Here is a 19,484-nt window from a genome sequence, read left to right as displayed (position 1 = left end):
TTCTAGCGGGAGCCACATTGGAGGGCCCAGCCCGTCAGCTCCTCCCCAACAAGGCGGAGGGACCCTTGAAGTCGGTGGCAACACCAGGCTCCCCTTGGCGGGGCTAGGAACCCAGACCAGACATCGATGGCCAGCAGGGGGCGCACCCTCCCAGGTCCCACCGGCTGAGCTTGGTTAGTTACAGGCCTTAAAGTGGTTAGATGGAAGGAGGATAGAAAAGCCTAGGAAACCAGGAGTCTTGGACCACCGTCCTGGAGTTCTAGAGCATTGTCCTCCTTGATGCAGAGCCCGAGGTGTAGACACTGATGCCACTCATTCCAAGGCACGGGTTAGGAAGCGATCAAGGGACATCTCTGTGTGTGTCTAAAAGAGTGCAAAGGTGGATGGGGGCAGCAGGAGAAAAATACCGGCTGAGCTTGGAGGAAGTATGACTGGGATGGGGTACAGAATGCAGGGGTCTGCCCACTCTCCATCATGACCTGGGAGGAACCAACCAAACTGCATGGGAGGAAGGGAGAAATACAGTAAGTCCCCTGCATACAAACGAATTCCGTTCCAAGAATACATTTGTAAGTTCAATCTGTTTGTAAGTCCAACAAAGTTAGCCTAGGTACCCAACTAACACAGTCGGCTATATAGCATTGTACTATGTTTATAATATATTTCACATAAATAATACATATAAAACAAACACAAAAAATGAAAGAAATATTTTTAATCTTACAGTAGAGTACTTTGAAAAGTACAGCAGTACCAGCTACATCACCACTGTTTTTATGCTTGCTTCTGGCCATTCTGGGCTTGAAATAGATACTGTACTATTGTGCTCTATACAGTGCTATAAAATACACAAAAGCACAACCACTTGTACAGGAGGCACCCATGTGACAATATACACCAGACACATGAACTGACACGATTGGCCAGGTGATTGTACATTCACATCTGTGTTCGTAACTTGAAGGTTTGTATGTAGGGGACTTACTGTAATCATAACAAGACATTTTAAGATTGAGGGAAGTATGTTTAGAGTTGTCTTTCTCCACTCATGGTAGATTGTTTCCATAAACGGCCCCAAACTCTCTCCCATCCTGCTTGCCCCTTGGCAGTGTGACTTGAATATTCCTCCCTTCCAGTGGTGGCACTGAATCTGAGTCGACCCAGTGTCTTGCTTTGACTGATAGAGTGCTGTAGAAGTGATGTGCGGTTTCCAAGCTTAAGCTTTAAGAGGCCTTGCAGATCTTTTTTATGCCCTTTTGGCAGCCAGTTACAGTGTAAAGAAATCTGGAAAGTTCACATGCAGAAGCAGTGAGGCCCTGGAGGATCAGAAGCCAATGATTTCTCAGGCAGCTTTCAGCTGCAGACATATGAATGAGACCATCTTAACGGTTTCAGTCGCAGCCCATCTCTTAGTGGGGTGCTGTGGGATGAGTAACCCCAGCCAACAGCGTGTGAAGCAACAAAATCTCCCAGGTGAGCCCAGCCAACACACAGAATCATGAAAAATGATACATTTTTGTTGTTTCCGGCATTAAGTTTTGAGGTGTCTTGCTACACAACAATAAATAATGAAATTCTAGGAAGGGTTTCCATTATTCTCAGGTGCCTCATGGAGGAGGAGAATGTATAGTCGTTATTTGGCTGGCAGTGAGTACCTGATGCAAAGGTGAACCATCCCCTTGCTGTCTAGTGACCTTTGACCTGTGTAGCCTGAGTTGAAAGGAAAGATCTGGGCCAATCAGATTTCTCTTCCTCGGGAACTGGGAACTGGGAAACAGAGGCTGGCTAGTCAACCATAGGAAAAGAAGCTAAGAATACTACAAAATATAGTTGGCTTCTAAGAGACCTAGATGGGCCTTAGCAAGCTGTAGTTATGTGCAACATAAAGCGGAGAGGAGGCAAAAACTCTGTGAGCAGATTGAGCCCACCAGGATATAAAGATGGAAGCAATGAGCAGAAGGCAGCAGAGACTCCATGAAAGAGAAACCATGCTGCCCTGAGAGGGAGCTACTTCTGGTCCTGACAGTTTCCCAAGTCCTAGCTTGAAGCCTGGCTATAGTCCCCACCTCTAAATTTCCATGAGATTCTCCACATCACTTCTACAAATGTTCCTCAGAAGTTGGTGGCTATTGGATTTGCTGACTAGCATCCTTTCCCACTCTCTTCTTCTAGTAACAGGCCCTGCCTCCCTGGTCACAGGAATAGGCATGTGACATAGACCTGCCCAATGGGAGAACCCTATTTCCCTGGACACAGTGATTGAGCCAGGATGGGCACATGACCTCAGCTGCATCACTCACTCTCCTATACTCTTATATACAGGTGCTGGGAGGTTTGCCTCTGTCTTCTCCAGGGTTATTAATTTGGGACAATATGAGCTGAGAATCCATCTTTCCCTGTGGCAGGTGAAAGCACAGGAAAAGCCCATCTAGGGAGGACTCAGGATTCTACCTGAACTGCTCCCCTGTGGGCTGGTCTTTAGCAAGACCAGGGGTGGACACCACCTCCTGCTCTCTTGATGAACAGGAGCTTCATCCTTCACCTGTCCTCCTCCCCTACCCCTCCTCTACCCCCTGGCCTGCCAGGGAAGACTCTCCCTCCTCTGAAGCACAGAACTTGAGGTCTGTTACCTCTGTTTTCACATTCAGATTTGGATTCACTCCCCACGGATGAGAATGCATGATAAATAGTGGCCTTGAGGTTAAGATATCTGAGTTCAAGTCCTGGCCTTACCATTCATTCTCTGAGCCTTCATTTCCTTTAAAATTTTTTTTAAAACAGAGACGTAAGTGTGCATTCAGCTCAGCTGGCAGGGAATCGCATGGGAAGCTGTTTGGTGACTATGATGGACTGTGTGGACGCGAGGGGCCAGTTGCTTGAGATCTGGGAGGGCTTCACAGAGGAGATCACTGAGATGGGGGCATGGCTGGCCCAGGGAGGGGCAGTGGCTTGCGCAGAAGCACAGAAGCCTAAGAGATCCCTTAGGGAAATGGAGGGCAATTCACAGTGATCCATGTGCAGGAGGGATGGTAGGGGGCAGAGCTGGTTTCTGAGGTCAGCAGGTGACAGGGTGGAGAGGGACTTTGAAGAAGCTTATTATACTGGAGGAAGAAGCAGGGCTTGGAGAGCTGACGTGGTAACATCCACGCTTTAGGAGGAACATTCTGGATCCTCAGGGCCAGATGGCGCAGAAGGCAAATGTGAAAGCAGGAGGTGGACTGACCTGCGCCCTCAAACTAGGCAGGAACAAGGCTCTCCCTCCCTCCAGTGTGGCTTCAGCTGGAAACAGCAGCCCCCCCAGTTCTCAGGCCTCTGAGTCACCTCCTTAGGTTCTGTTGCCCTGAGGCCAGGTCAGCCTCCCTCCTCTGTCCTAATTGCTTCCTGTCAAGGGAGCTGGCCCCCTCCAAGCGTCCTTGAGAAAACCCTTGTGAAAGTAATTGAGCGTTTCAGGAGGAAGCAGACACCTGCAGCTGACCGCTCCCCCCTCACTGGCCCCCACTCCCTGCAGAGAACAGTGCTTCTCTGGCTATTGAGGGGGGCATGTTCTGAGAAAAACACTTTGCCACCAACTCCCATCCCCACCCCACCACCTTTGGGTCAGCGTAAGCGGGTCTCAGGGCTCTGGGCTCCTGTAGATGGTGGAACAGTGTCTGCACAACACCCCTGACCAGGGGGGCAAGCAGGGGCTGAGATCCAGGCTGTGTGCCCCTTGCCAAGCTGTGAACTGGGGCATGACAGGCTGACTGTTCAGAAAGGGGTAGATCGTTCTCATTAGCTCAAATGTGCCATCTACTGGCCTAGCTGCTTGCTTATGGGATTGCTACATTCAAAGGGGCACCTTTTCCTAACATGTGCAAAGAGCACCAGGTGGACTAATTGTAATCCCGACTCTTGGCCTTTGTCCCCGCTGCCCTCTGCCCACTAACTCATGTGGGCTCTAACCACGTCTTCCATTGGACAGAGGGAGAAACTGAGTCCAAGGTCTGCCGCCACTAGCTCCCTTTTGGGGACAGTACTCCTGCCCCCAGGCCCCCCAAATCAGCATCTGGTCTGGCGCCGATGAATGGACCAAGGGCTCCCAGGAAAATCTAAGCTGAACCAATCAGATTCCCTTGCTTGAAAACTGAATTAAGAGACACGGAAGGGAGCTGTTAGTCACTGGTGAGTCTGGATACAGAGCTGAAGAAGCAGCCACTTTGTGCAGGGAAACCAAAGGGGTCTTAAGAGAAACTAAAGAAAAGAGTATAGACGCGAACATTGCCAAAGGGATGAGAACCCTCAAGGCCCAGAGATGAGAGGGCAGAGGTCCCACTGACAGTGCCTGTTCTCTTGAGGCCCAGTCATTCTTGAATTTCCATCTTTAGGGTCCCTTGTAATCTGCTCACCCCTTGCTGTGAACTAGCTTGAGTGGGTCTCTGTCCCCTGTAACTTGGAACAAGGACCTCTGCCCCAAGGAGGATGTCGAGGTTCCCCCATTGTGTGAGCTCCCTCAGGTCTCTTCTCCCCTTTTTCTCCTCACCCCAGCCCTGTCTCCAATGGAGGAAGAGAAGAGGCCCCCAGCACGGTCACACTTTTTATTCAATGTCAGTGAAAAAAAAAAATACACGACACAGCACAGGGTTGAACAGTGAGGACAGTCACTGCAGGCACAACCAGGAGGAGCACATCAGGAGAGAGGGGGCCACGCTGGAGAATGGGTTGGGAGGCCCCCCTTCTGCCACCCAGCGCCCCCTACTTCTCCAGGCCTCCACCAAAGCAAGCAGGGCCAGATGCCCTGGGAGGCCCAGTCCTGTTCCACCCTCTGGAAAAAGTAAAAGAAAACCCTGAAAGTTTTGGAAAGAAAATTCCACATTTTTCTGAGACTTTTCAATTGCAGCTTCGAATGACATTTTTTCAAAACTGATGAATAAAATATGTAAGCAATGTATTCTTGCCCCCACAGTGATCTCCAAAGTCAGCACAAAGCCTCACCCAGGGTGGATCTTCAGGAAATACTTGTTGTTTTAGTAAATTTTTGTGTAAAAGTATTTACAGGGTCAGCTTACTCCCCTGCCCAGCCTCTTCTCTCTTTCCTTTTTCTCCCCTCTCCTCCTCTCTTGATCTGCTGTAGGATGAATTTCTTCCTCGAGGGACTGTGCTATTGTCAGGAAACACTTCAGTGCCTTTGCTTATGGGCTTCCTTTTTCTTAACTTTTGATTTAAAGGTAAGTCATATAATCTTGACTACAACTCAAAAGACTAGAGTGGACATCTGAAGTTCCCCTTCATAATGATATATATATATATATATATATATATATTGGCTGAGTCACTTGGTTTGTGGGATTTTAGTTCCCCAACCAGGGATTGAACTCGGATCCTTGGCAGTCAGAGCGTGGAATCGTAAGCACTGGATCGCCATGAAGTCCCAGTGATGATTTTCAGAGAGAAGAAACAAAGGGCTCATCAGTTAGCCCAAAAGGATGAATGAGGGCAAAATACAGTTAGAAGGCAGATTGGGGACCTTGCAATTCACAGAGCTGCTGCAAAAAGATACAGAACTTCAAGGGAGAGTTTGGCTATATCAACATTTTAACTGTCCATATGTTTTCGTGTCTATGCAAGTCATACTTCATACTCTGCTAACTCTGTGGCAAGCCCTTCTTTGCTGGGGCAGGGATAGGAGGACTGCCTCTCTTCTCAAGGCAGGGCTGGTGCTCTACCACAGGAATTCCCAAGCACACAGTCCCTAGGACATCCAGGAGCATGTGGGAGCAAAGCCTGGCCTGCCTGTGGCTCCTCCCATGAGCAAGATGGGGGTCTCAGTTCCCAGCCTGACATTATGTGTTCACCCTGCTGGGATGGCTGAGAACCTTTGACCTGAACAGCAAGTATCACCCATGGTATGTGTCCAGAAGCTTGGAGTGATCATGCTTTCATGAGTAGGATTTTCCCGCCAGTTAGAAAGAAAGAAAGAGAGAGGGAAAAAAAAGTTCCCTTAGGGAGGAAAATAGTAAAGACACTGCAAGATGCTTCCAAGGTTGAGTCAGATGCCTCCTAAGACAGCACTGACCTGTTAGCAGAGCTGCCCAGAAATAGAAAATAAGATGTTTGAAAACGTGGGGGCTTCAATCAAGCTCCTATTTCTTTTTGGAAGACCAGAGCCTCAGATACTTCTTAGAAGGACGCTTGTAAAGGATCAAAACCAACTTAGCTTTCTTTACGGTCAACCTCTGTACCACTCAGAGTCAGAGGAACGAGCAGGGAAGAGATCCTCATAGAGCCCCGGGCTCAAGTCTGGGCACTGTGCCACCTCCTGGCTGTGCTCATGCGCTAGGAACTCCACTCTGTGCCTCAGTTTCCTAGCGTGGAGACATGGAATGAAGAATCCTATTTCCCTAGGCTGTGAGGATAGAATGAGATGGGGGTCAATGGCAAGATCTAAAGCATGAAGTTCTGTGTGATTGTGAATTAGGTTAGAGTCAACATTTGGGGGATAGGAACCCCACTTTGTAAAAAGTCTCCCACTGAAAGTCAAAGCTGAGCTGGGCTGTAGAGTCCTATGTATCTCTGGTGCTGACTGGCAGCATAAAACAGACTTAACAGCCAGCTCCTGAGAGTAATAGAACATCCCTTGAGGCATTACTGGATAAAAACTTGCTGGTTACTGCCCAAGGATGTGAATTCCCCAGCCTGACCATGTGGCTGGTCATAGGCAGAAGGATGAAAAGAGGGTGACAACTCAGTGGACTTGCCATCTCCAAGGGCAGCAAGAAGGAAGGTCTAGGAGAGTTTGAGGGAAAAAGTCAGCTTCCCCGAGTCTCCATTTGCAGAGAGGGAGGACTCAGAAGTAAGAGGTATGCCGCATCCCTTTCCTGAAGATATACTCTTGTACTCCCCAACCCAGCAATCATTCCCTGCTCCCACACTGGGTTGACAGCACCTGTGAACTAGACTGTTTTCACCAGCAGTTCAAGAGGAAATCCACTGTCACTGCACATCAAAGCTAACTTCTGATTATAAGTACAGGAGAAAGTAAAGTGAAAGACTTGATGAAGAAGCAAGATTAATTTTCCGGCAGTCAAAGCATGCAGCTGTAGAGCTCACTGATCCAGAATTGGAAAGCAGACACTGAAAAGCAAAGCCAGTGTACTTGGAAGATGACAAATTACCTGGCAGATTCAGGATTGGGAGTTAGAAAAAGCCTTTCAAGTGGAGCATGCCCGGCATGCTTTTAGGCATTTAATCCATAAATGCAGCCTGGCAGCCTAAACAGTGGCCGGCTGGTCCTCTTCTTCTAGCTCCTTCTGCTTCTGGAGCAGTGAAAGAACAAAGCCCATCCTTAAACTAGACCAAATCCAGATGTGGGAACTACTTCTGTCTCACTCTTGGCAAGCCTTGTGTTCTCTGTTACTGAAGTCAGCACCTAACCAGCATTAAGTGCACAGTAGAGGGTTGCTCACTGAATTGAAAAAAAGACCATTTAAAAGGAAGCAGCAGAAGCTGCTGACAGTGACAGTTCAGGATGTAGCCTGATAAGAAAATGTGTCATCTGGTAAGCTGGGTGATATTTTCCTCTTTTTCTCTCAGCTCTTTTTTACCCCCTGAAAATTAGCACTTTCTATATTCATTTAATCATTTTACAAGAAACCAAGTAATATAAAGTATGTTTTAACATCCTCAACTAATAAAATGAGTTTAGCTCTTTTAAAGGGTATTAAAAAATAAGTATTACATCAATTTCAATTTTTCTTAAAATCCCCACTGATGTGGTTCCTAGATTTCCAAATACTTTCCCTTTCATCCTTCTGCAGCTCTGTGTGGAGCTGAGCAGAAAGATTTAACTGTTCCTCTCAAACTAACCAGCTGTACCCTCTCCTCACCTGAGTTCAATGTCCGTCTGAGTCCCTGACCACTACCCTATGAGCTGCCAGAGGGCCAGAATGTGTCTTGTAAACTACCATAGCCTTAGCACCTAGCGGTGCCTGGCCTTGAATAGGTGCTCAATAAACATTAGTTGAAGAAAGGACTGAGTGAACACTCCAAAGGCTGGGGCCGGAGGGGCCAGGTAGAGTTGTGGGACAGGGCACAGACCACCCTTAAGGGTTCTGGGTCCTCAGTGAAGGACAGACCCAATCTGGCCCTTTAACTGGGGTCTGTAGGACCACATCCTATAAAGCACAATCCCAGAAGAACAGAATTTCAAAGCAGAACCCAGCCCCCCTGCCTTTACCCTGAACCTTGGGGCAAAAACCAGTTCCCCTATGCCCAGCAGATGTTGGTTCTGGGCCAAGACTGGGGCTGGGGCTAGGCCATTAAATACCTGAGGATCTTCTCTATTCCAGGGTGAGGTGGTCCCTTAAAGATCTTGACTGAGGAGAGCAAGGGCTTGGGCAGAGGGGTGGGTGGGCCAGAGAGTGAGGCTGGAGTCCCCCTCCCCCTAAGGAAGGGCCAGCCAGAGAGGTCACTGGGTTGGGAGGTGGCCACGCCCCTCCTGGCCAGAGGCCCTGCCCCTCACCAGCCTCTACTTCTGCATATCACACTGCAGCAGCAGCACAATAGACGGGTCGCTCTTGGCCGCCTCCTTGAACTCCTCCAGTGTAATCTGGTCGTCCTTATCTTGATCCATCTTCTTGAAGATCTTGTCCACACGCTGCTGGGGCGTGAGCCCATCCTGGTTCATGCGCATCATGATCACAGTGCCCACCATCTTGTAAATAGCCTGGTGGGGCAAGAAGGGGGATGTGAACACTCACAACGGGGACAGGAGATGGGAGATGTACGAAGGGACCCAGGGGTGGCATGGAGAACAAGGGGCCGTGTGAGGATACTGGAAGGTGATGTATAGTCACTAAGACTGGCTATTTAATCAGCATCTCACACCAAACATGTCTACTACCCAACTCTTCACCTCCAACCTGCTTCTGCCCCAGAGGGCCCTGTCTCAGTGAACAGCAAATTCATTCTTCTAGATGTTCAGACCAAAAGCCTCGACACCATTCTTGACTCTCTTTTTCTCACACCCATGTCTAATCTTACAGCAAATTCTGTCAGCCCTAATTCTGAATAGGTCCAATAACGAGCCACCGCCTGCTATTCCACTGCTCCGTGGCTGTCGCCTCCATCCCCCTGTGACCAGACTGCTGTTGGAAGCCTCGCAACTGGTCTCTCCCTACTTTTGCTGCCCTCCCACCTGCTCAGTGTGTTCTCCACATGGAGAATAGAGAGAGCCCTTAAGGGCTTCACATCTCACTTCGAAGAAAGTCAAGTCTCTACCCCAGATGATGCTAAGAAACGGCCTCCTGACTACCTCTCTGACCTCTTCCTACCACTCTCCCCTTGCTCACTTCTCTCCCACCACCCTGGGCTCCCAGCCACTCCTTGAACACTGGAAACACAGTCTAGTGGGGTCTTTGCATTTATTCTTCCCCATGCACAGAACACTCCTCCCCCTGACACCTATGCAGTTAGCTCCCTCACTTTATCCAGGTTACTCCTCAAATCTCACCTTACACAAAATCACTTTTACTTCATTGCCCTCTCCCCTTATTTTGCTTTGCGTATCTTGTTTGTAATACTTACTGCCTGACATAGCATAGGCTTTGTTTTGTTAAATTTTCTTGGTAGAAGGAATGCCCTGTGAAAGCAAGAACTTTGAACAGAGACTGGCTTGTGGCAGTCTCTGTTGAAAGAATGAGTTAAGAACTTGGACTCTTGTTGAAAGAATATATATTTGTTGAAAGAACACTGAGTTAAGATCTTGGGACTCTGGAGTCAGACTCCTTAGATTTGGGATCAAGAACCATCACCTGATACATTTCTTCAACCGTAAAATGGGGTTTCTAACAGTACCTACCCCCTAGACTTGTTGGGTAAAGTACTTAGCACAAGACCGATCCTATTCTGAACACCCAACCAAGGCTAGCCGCTGGATCCTAGGAGGAGGGAAGAGGGAGGAGGGAGTGGTGGGCTCCCGAGGCCTGAGCGGAGGGTGGCTGGAGAACGGCCCTCGCAGCGAAGACAGGAAGCGTGTATACCCAACCCACCTCAATGATCTCCAGCATCTCGAGACGCGTGATGCGCCCGTCACCGTCCAAGTCGTACATTTCAAAGGCCCAGTTGAGTTTCTGCTCAAAGCTGCCGCGGGAGGTGACCGAAAGGGCGCAAATGAACTCCCGGAAGTCGATGGTGCCATCGCCGTTCTTGTCGAAGGTGCGGAAAGCGTGCTGCGCGAACTTGGAGGCGTCGCCGTAGGGGAAGAACTGAGGCGAGGACACGAGGGGCTGGAGCCCAGCGACAGCCCCGCGCTCGCGGCCCGCCCCCTGGCTGCCTGGCCCCGCCCCCATGGCTGCCTGGCTCCGCCCCCGCCCGTCCGGCCCGCCCCCGGAGTGCTGGGCTCCGCTTACCTTGATGTAGAGCTGCTGGAACTCCTCCAGGTTGAGGATGCCGCTGGGGCAGTCCTTCAGGAAGCCCTTGTACCACTGCTTCAGCTCCTGCTCACTGAACTCGGTGTTTTGAACCAGGTCTTCCAGCACCTCTGGGGCCAGCTTGCTGTTGGTCTTCCCCATGGCAGGGCCTGGCGGAGAGGGGCTCCCTCAGTTTGGTCCAGGGCAAGGCCGTCACCTCTGCAGCCTTCCGCCAAGTCTCTCTAGGACGGGGTTCCCTTTCTCCACAACAGCCCCTTCCTCTAACCAACTCCACATTCCCACAGCCAGGACCACCCCCCCCCCTCCTTCCACAGCCGGGGGTAGGGGGGGAGGGGTCTTCTTCTCACTTACACGGTGGACACCCCCGCCTCCTACAGATGGGTTCTGTCATTCCACCACACTCCTTCCCATAGAAGCTCCTGCCTCTCCTCTGCTCCCCTCTTTCCCCGCACACAAAGTGGGGGCTTTCCCCTTATTACATCCCGATTACAGGGCCTCCTCTCCAAGCAGGCCCCTCCCCTATCCTCACAGCAGTTTTCCTCCCCTGGCAACCAGGGTCTCTAGCCTCCCAGGGCTCAGCTCTCCTCTTTCTCACTGACCGGTTTGCAAATCACAGTCTTCATTCTTTCCTCTCCTCTTTACACCTTCCATAGCTCCCTACACCCATAGAATAGTCGTAATCCTCTCCTTGCTCTTCAGAGCTCTCTGCACTCAGCTTCTACCCACCACTACAAGCTCCTCTCCTACCTGGCAGGTTCCTCATGTATTCCCCTGGCGCTGTCTCCCAAGTCCTTCCTCAAGACTTTCCAGGGCACCTGAGCAAGAAGCTTCTCTCCCTCCTTCCTTTGTACAACAGAAATCCTAGCTGGTAGCCCTGATGACCCTGACTGTCTTCTCCTTTTCATTAGTTCATTCATTCCCTGAGCATTTATTGAGGCTGACCATGTGCCAGGCCCTGTGCTGATGATGGGGATAAAGTCAACATGAGCCAGACTTCACTAACTCATAATTGGATCAAAGAGGCTGATTGTAAAGCACCTTAAATCCATGCCAGGGAGTTTGGCGTGGGGCACAGAAGCTCCTGTGGTTTACATAAATACTTATAGATTGTTTACAATATGGTGCTGGGAACCCACAGAGAAGGAATGCATTTTTCAGATTTTTCCCTGGCTACAGTGTACGACATGACCTGGGTCGGGAGAGGAGGGGTAGCTCTGCTGCAGAGTTCAGGTGGGAGGCGATGACAATAGGGTGGGGTGGTAGAGGGATGTGGATGGACTGAGAGATGCTAGGAGGAGGCACTGGCAGGACCTGGGGACTGAATGGATGTGGGGCTGAGAGTGACAGAGGACTGCTGCCAATGCTCAGAACCGGGGCTGAATGGATAGAGGTGGTATTTCTGAGAAGCAGGTTTGGGGAGGGTGAAGAATCAGGTCCCAGTGGGACCATGAGCCCCTCAAGTATCTTGTGCCTGAGGAAGTTCCTGCAGAGGGAGGTACAAACCCTCCCCAGGAAGCCTGGCTGGAGTGAGGCCCCTGGCAGGCCCTGAAGGCTGAGTTGACATTCTTGTCAGACCTCCATGGGGGGAACGTCCTGCTAGAGCCTGACTTCCCCAGGACATGACCTGGGAGGTGAATTTGACCCACTCTGAGTCTCTTTGGAAGAGTGCCAGACCCCAGCTGCAGGGTGGCCTGTCATGAAGACACTCTGGAAAAGGACACCCGCAGGCTTGCAGAAGGAATTCCACTTCCACAGCCCAGTGCATGCCTGTGTGGCTTCTAATCCTTACTGCTGGGAGTACCCTAGACAGCCAGGTCTGAGTTTGGTCAGTTCCATGCCCTCTCTCGCTTCATGACTTCAAGCAATGATCTCCAGCCTTTTTGGCACCTAGGACCTGTTCCATGGAAGACAATTTTTCCACAGACCAGGGTGGGGGGATGGTTTCAGGATGATTCAAGTGCATTGCATTTATTGTGCACTTCATTTCTATTATTATTACATCAGCTCCACCTCAGACCATCAGGCGTTAGATCCCAGAGGTTGGGGACTCCTGAGTTATAGAATACCTCTGGATCTCAGACCCTCCACAGGGCCATCAAGAAGATCAAGAAGCAGTGGAGGCGGCAACATCCTCGCCTGCCTCCCACCCCCAGAGGATGATGAATCCTATACGCTCCCAGGGAAAGCCAGGGACGGGGAGGCATGCCATCTTCGGGAACCTGGAACCAGGGGGTCCCACACAGCTGTCCTGGGACCGGAATCAAAAGCACAACTGAAACACACATGGGCAGAAGGAGGCGGGCTCCATTCTCAGCTGCCCCCTCCTCCAAAGCACACTGAAGGCTCAGGTACCGTCAAGAAAGTTCGAGAATGCAGAGGTAGTGGTGTCTGGTGGGGGAGGCAGAGCCTCTCCCTCTGTCTCCTGTGAGACGTACCCAAGTGTCTGCGTAAGCAGTAGGAGTGGGTGGGAGCACGTCAGTGTATAAGACTGCAAATCTGCCAGAACGCACACACACACACGTATGTGTGTGTGTGTTTGTGTGTGTGATGGAGTCTATGTGGCTCTTACCTTCTGCCCCTTTTCTCTCCCCCGCTCTGTGCTGCCTTCCCACCATTTTCTGTCTCCTGGCCATACCTGTTCTCAGTCCCCATTTGATTCCTGGCCCACCAGGGACTAAGAAGGAGGCTTCATCTCTCTTCATTCCTTCTACCACTCTTAGGTCAGCAGGCCAAAGCTTTTAAGATCATCCCCTTTAAGATCATCCCCTTATGTTAGTGAAAAACTGGAAGCCAGAGGGAGGAGAAAATTGGCTCAAAGTTACACCCAGGCTGAATCTATGCCACCTGCCTGGACTGCCCTCTCTGAATCACCTCTTGTCCACTACAGACTCCTACCTGCCTTCCAGGAAAACTATGGCTCTGCTCTGCCTCTTGGCATAGATGGGACCATTTTGCTGGCTCCAAGTCACACTATCTGATACCTAGGAAATATCCATCCTTGGGGTGGACCACCAGGGCCTCTGACTCAGCACACCTACAGCCAGATTCACCCTCAACCTGTGATGGTCCTTCTCCCTCCATGACCCTTCCTTCCCTCCCTGGGATCAGGGAGGGAATACAATCATAGTTACATTTAGTTTCCCCTCTTCCTTTTCCCTAGATCCCACTTGCTACTAAGGCCTATTGTTCCTTCTTTTGAAGTGCTCCTGGAATGTACACCACATCTTCTCCCCGTGCCCCTCCTCCCCGCCCCCGCCACTGCATAGTCAGGGTCAGGGGCACAGCCAAAGGGGCTGAAACCCAGCTGAGGCACTGTTTGCCAAGCCATCCTATGGACTCAGCTGCCTCAGAAGGAGGGCTTTCCTTGTGATTCCTCTGTTCAACAGAATGTCTTCTCTAGTTTTGCCCAGAGGTACAATGTAGGCTACGGGTTGCTCTACCCATGGGTCCCCTTAAACTCCAGAACCCTCTAAAATCTCATGTCTCGAGTCAACTGTCTACCCTTACCTCCCACTACTCCCCTCACAACTACATACTTCAGTCAGAACCTACTTCAATTGTTGTTCATAATCCTTCCTTCTCTTCTGGGCTGATGCAGCTACAATCAGCCTTCAGGGCTGACTAAAGCCCACTTCCTTATGATCAGCCTCTCCCAGACTGGAGAGCGGACAGTCAGCAGCCTGGACTTGGCATTCTGGGCATGAGTAGACCCTGTGAGGCCACAGAATTGATCCTGACAGGTGTGTAGACTCCAGAGCTCTCTGATTCTCACCTGGTGTTCTAGAATTCCAGAATGGAGCCTGATTTGGGGAAGAGTTTTGCATTACTCTCTTGTCTGGGCCAGAAACATTTCTCCAGACATTTTGCTCAATGGTAAAGAGCTTATCCTCTCCCAATATTAACCCTGTCTGCTTGGGAGCAGCTCGGACAGTGAGAAAAGTCATCTTCCCTTATTCCTATTTTCCCTCTTGTAGCTGCCCACACAGGTTCCCACTCTGCCCTCTGTGGCAGGACAGAGGTGCCCTGCAGAGACCTACTCTGGAACCCAGAGATGTTCAATGAATGTCCCTTTGTGGATTACTCAAGGGGCAGAACCCCCTTCTTTCTCCTTGGAACAGCATCAGGCTGTTTATCTGTGTTCTCCTGCCGTTGCACCCTCTTAGAGACAACAGAACCTAGATCTGAGGAAAGGAAGAGTTCACCCAAGGTCAAGTGGAGTCCATCAGCAGGAAGAAGGCCAGAACCTGCGGGGGCATGTTCTGTTGGAGCTGTGGCCTGGCTGAACGTAGGCAGGCTCCTCTTGAGGGCTGCCTCCAGCTCTGAAGAAGCTGGCTCTTCCCCATGCGTGAAGACACTGTGCCTCTGGGCTCAGAGGTTTCTTTCAGAGGGCAGAACTCAGAGTTGTGGGCTCCAAATGGGAAGGTGGCAGAGAGGGTGGGAGGAACTGAGGGAGGCAATAATCCCACACCCTCACCAAGCTTCAGAGGAGCTGGTGCTGAGACTGTTGCCATGGTGACAATAGCTCCCTGGTCAGGAGATTTTTTTCTTCTCCTCCCTTTGCTCTTCTCCAAGCAGCAGCCATGGCGGCAATAGCTAGGTCTTCTCCTTCTTATTAGTGAGTGGCAGGGGATGATAAACCAAAGGTGGGCTTGTTGATTACCTCCACCTTGGAGCTGCCCATGTCATGTGGGCTCTTGGTCAAGAAGGGACTCCTAATTGCTAAGGAGGAGCCTGAGCCTGGAGAGTGTGTAGGAAGGGGGAGGCCCATACCCAGGCCTGGGTAAGAAGCAATGTCCTTTTGGTGAGGACTAAAGCCCCTCAGACCTCCTTTCTGAAATGTCCTAACGGTTCAGGAAAAGAAAAAAAGGGTCCTGTTTTCTCATAATTAGCCATAGAATCAGAGTGCGTCAGAGTTGGAAGGTTATCCAAGATCGTCTCATCAGATCCACTCTCTGTCCTGCCCACCCACCCTCTGTCTGCTATCTCATGAAGGATCAGAGAGGGAAGTTTGACTTGGTCAAACAGCAAAGGCAAGTTCTTCTGCCCTCCAGACTCAGGCTGCCTTAGGGAAAGAGCCAAACAGTCCATGGAGCTTTGGCATGATCCCCACTGAGCAGAAGGAAGACGGGAGAGGGAGCGGCTGGCTGGGTGCAAGAAGGCCAGAGAGGGTATGAATTAGAACGATATTTGAGAGGTGGAATGAGAAAACTTGGTGCTTTGGCCGTGAGGGGTGAGGGGAACGGAGGAGGCTGGGACCTTGGCAGCAGTGACTGACAGGTCTGGGTGGTCTGCTGAGGGGTAGTGTTTATCTTGAAGCCAGGTGAAAGAGGCGGAAGATGGGCCTCTGTCTCTCACTGAGACCATGGGGAGGGGGGCCTGCTGAGAGAGAGTCATGAGGAGGAGAACTGGGTGGCCCCCAGGTATGCTGTGAGCTCTGTCAGCTTGAGAAGTGGAGGTGGAGATGGTCTGAGGAGCTGTGTGAAGTGGGAGTGGGCTCTCTGTGGAGGTGGAGGCTGTCTTTCGGGACAGGGACACTGTGGTGTGAAGTGCAGTGAACTGCTCCTGGGGCTGGGTGGTGTGGCTAGGGGCTGTCTGTGGAGGTGGGAGGTGGTCATGGGGCTGAGCTGACTACCCATGGGGGAGGGGGATGGGTTCCTCTAGCATCAGCCACCACACCCCCAGGGGTGTGTGTGTGTGTGTGTGTGTGGTGTGTGTGTGTGTGTGTGTGTGTGTGTGTGTGTGTGTGTGTGTGTGTGTGTGTGTGTTGGGGACCAGAGCAGTTGTTGCTTTGGGGTTAAGGAGGCTTCTTTGCCTGCTTCCCTGGGACCTGCGGGGCCAGGACTCGAGTGGGTGGTCCCCTGGCCAGGGGCGGGACCCCCATAAGCCGCCGCCTATGGTGGAATCAGGGGTCAGGGAGATGAATCCGAGGGAGCAGAAGACGAGGGAATGGAGAGTGGAGGGGGAGGGGATACGTGCCTCCGCCCGGCCCTACCCGCGTTACCTGAGGCCGCTCGCCGGGTCGCTGGATGACTCTGAGCCTCCGCGGGTCGCGGGGACCGAGACGGGCTCGCGGGCCGGCCTCCAGGTTCTCCAAGGTCCGCTCCGAAGCCGCCTCCCAGCTCTTGGATCACTCTGTCGCTCGGAGGCGACACGATTTGCATAAGCCCCGCCTCACCCCGGGCATGTTGGGCGTTGATTGGGTCGGCTGAGGCGGAGTGGCAGGCGGGGTTTCAGGTGGGGACCGGGTGGCCAGTGAGGCCCCGCTACAGGAGCGCGCCTCGCCCGACCTCCCTGACCTTCCCAGAGTCGCGATGAAAAGGGGAGGGCTGTACCTTCGCCTGTATCCCGCCCCGAGACTCAGACCCCAGGCCATCGTCTGAGGTTAAAAGTGTCCACGATTGAAGTGGATTCGCAAAAACAACTGCACGGTTGCTATGGGAACGGAAGAACCACAGCAGAGGCTCTAAGCCTTTCCTTCTTGGGCCCAGAGAGGGTGGGGATGGAAAAGGGGATGAGTCACAAGATGTGATCCCCCCTCCCCCGCACATCCCACCCAAAATCGGAGAAGGGCCACGAGGAACTGAGTGGGGAGGGAAGAGATGAGGTGGTCAGCAGCCCACGCCTTCACATCATTCATCGCCTCCCCCAACACACCCACTCCCCCCAAGCCATGGCAGGTGGGCGAGGATGGCGAAGTACCCAGCCTCGACCTAACCCCACGCTAGAATTTCGATCCTTCCCCCACACAGGCCTTCGTTACTTCTCACGGAGTCCTAGGAGGCCTCACGGGATCTCCCCGAGAGGTATCTCTCTGCCTGCCCCATGAACCCCTCCATTTCCCACCCTCCCGTCTTCCGTCCTGTAGACGGAGCCTGTCCCCAGCCCCCGCCAGTCTCTGGCCTCGGATGTTGACACAAGCTGGAAGCGGTTTACACTGAGCGGGTCTGGAAGGTTTCAGGGCCCTGGGAACACCTCCTCCCCGCATTTGGGGGTCTCCCCAATGCCGGGCCCAGCCGCCCGCCCCAGCTGCACTGGCAGCTGAGAGCTTCCAACCCAAGGCGATAATAAGGAACCCTTTTACTCCAAATCGGGGGCGAAAGGGGAGCAGATAGCTTCGGGTTGGGCCACGTGCGGGGAGGGGCGTCTAGGGATCTGTCAAAAGTAGGGCGGGGCTTCTGGGGATTGGTTGAATCGGAGAGAGAATGTTGGGGGACAGGGGGCTGAAAGGGAGGCGGGGCCTTTTGCCAATTTTGAGGGCGTTGAGGTGGGAGGGGCGATAGGGGATGAGGATAACCTTGCCGAGAGTGGAGGCTTGATCCCAGAAACTTCAGAGCCAAACTCCCTGGGGAGGAGCCAGTGGAGTTCTCTCTTTTTCCTTAGGAAGCGTCCGTTCCCCCTTGAATCTGTTTTGCCGTCCCATCCTCCCAGCTGCAGGCTTTGTCTTCTCTTTGAGGTACTAGCAGAATGACAGCATACCTGGCACGTCCCTGGCCCCTTAGTTGGGTGACATCCCAAGACAGGTGTTTGAAAACCCTGACTTTGTCACGTCCTGAGCACCTGGCCCTGGGAACCCAGAGAAGAGCAAAAATTCATTCCTGCTCACAGGTATCATAACCAAGGCATAAGCAAGTGGGGAGAAGCAGCGTGAGATGCTGGAAACGGACTCTGGAACTCAGGTGGAATCCCATCTCTGCCAGGGAGTCCACAGATGAGCATGGGCAAGACCCTTCCCTCTCTGTGCCTTCCTCAGTCTGTAAAATTGGGAGCTGACACAGGAGGCCCAGGGACACAGGAGGCAGGGGAAGAATTTCAACTAGGAGGCTGAAGAAAGACTGTCATTCTGGACAGAATTTTGTGGACATGAATCCGACTGCTTTCTGCTACACTTATGAGCTTCTTAACAATAGGTGACATATAGAGAGCTTACTTTGTGTCAAATACTATTCTAACACTTTATATGTATTGCCTATTTTTTTTCCTCATAAGAACTCTTTGCAGCAGGTACATTTTTTCAAAGATTTTTTTTAATGTGGACTATTTTGGGTCTTTATTGAATTTGTTAACAGTATTGCTTCTATTTTATGTTTTGGTTTTTTGGCCCTGAGACATGTGAGATCTTAGCTCCCTGATTAGGGATGGAACCTGCAACCCCTGCATTGGAACGCGGTTTTAACCATTAGACTGCCAGGAAAGTACCCCAGAGCAGGTACTTCTATCCCTCCCATTTAATAGATTGAGGCATTTAACAGTTAAATAACTAGCTCAAGTTCTCATAGTTGGTAAGCTGCAGAGCTGGGATTTAAATTCAAGCAGTCTGGCTCCAGAGTCCACACTTGTAGCCAGTACACAGTATTGTCTCTCTTTAAAGATCCTTCAAATCCTCAATGGGAAGGGCTTTGGATTGGAATATTCTTTTCTGATCCCCCAAGGCATTAGAAAGGCAAAGCCCAGTGGGATATATTGGTCCTCCTCTGGCTCTTTAAACCAGGCAGGACATCTAGCCAGCCTTGCCCATGAATCATCACAGGCCCTGTGACTGTTCCTGAACTGCCAGTCATAACCCATCTTCACCAGCTTATGACACTTGAGACTTGATCTTGATCCTGCCTCTGCCCTTTAGATGTTTAAAGCAATAGCAACTGACATTGACTGAGTTGCTTCACTATGTACCAGACACTCTGCCAAGTCCTTTATCTGTATCATCCCAAATATGACTTCTGCCAAGGGTGACATTTAAAATATCTAACAACCAGTTCAGGCACAAGCGTTACCAGTCAGAACGGATGCTGGCCTTAGTTTTAGATCAAGGACTCTGTTCTTCCAAAAATGAACACTTTAGTTACTGGATCAAGGGGAGCAGGCAAAAGAGAAGCTAGGAAGATAGGGGCCCAAGGCTAGGCTAACCATTTACCAATCAATTTAGAAATATTTTGATGTTTTAACAACCTGCTATACCAGTGTGTACAGACTAAATTTCAGTCCTGGTATCATTATTTTATTTCTTGACAGTGAATGGCAGCTCAGAAATGTTAGAGAACTTGCCCATTGTAACACAGCCCATCAGTGACAGAGATTCCA

General features: G+C 51.2%; 1 protein-coding gene across 1 annotated transcript; it reads right to left on the bottom strand.

Annotated features, from left to right (window-relative positions):
• Positions 1 to 4,559: 4,559 nt before the first annotated feature.
• Positions 4,560 to 16,598, bottom strand: HPCAL4 (hippocalcin like 4). Its single transcript, XM_027537706.1, has 4 exons — positions 16,408 to 16,598; positions 10,386 to 10,555; positions 10,026 to 10,241; positions 4,560 to 8,701 (listed from the first exon to the last, which is right to left on the bottom strand). Exons 1-4 carry the CDS (start codon positions 16,565 to 16,567, stop codon positions 8,504 to 8,506), a joined length of 744 nt encoding a protein of 247 aa, XP_027393507.1. The 5' UTR covers positions 16,568 to 16,598; the 3' UTR covers positions 4,560 to 8,503.
• Between the last annotated feature and the right edge of the window lie 2,886 nt (positions 16,599 to 19,484).

Source organism: Bos indicus x Bos taurus, chromosome 3 (assembly GCF_003369695.1).
Source record: "Bos indicus x Bos taurus breed Angus x Brahman F1 hybrid chromosome 3, Bos_hybrid_MaternalHap_v2.0, whole genome shotgun sequence".
NCBI lineage: Eukaryota > Metazoa > Chordata > Mammalia > Artiodactyla > Bovidae > Bos > Bos indicus x Bos taurus.
The sequence above is the reverse complement of the archived record's forward strand: the minus strand, read 5'-3'. Positions and strand labels throughout refer to the sequence as shown.

What these genes read in the sequence shown, in the direction of transcription:
- HPCAL4 (XM_027537706.1), bottom strand. Translation starts at nt 16,567, where the DNA reads ATGCAAATCGTGTCGCCTCCGAGCGACAGAGTGATCCAAGAGCTGGGA. An exon ending in GACCCGGCGAGCGGCCTCAG is followed by an intron (nt 10,556 to 16,407) that starts GTAACGCGGGTA and finishes CCTCTCCGCCAG; the next exon opens with GCCCTGCCATGGGGAAGACC. An exon ending in AGATGCTGGAGATCATTGAG is followed by an intron (nt 8,702 to 10,025) that starts GTGGGTTGGGTA and finishes TTGCCCCACCAG; the next exon opens with GCTATTTACAAGATGGTGGG.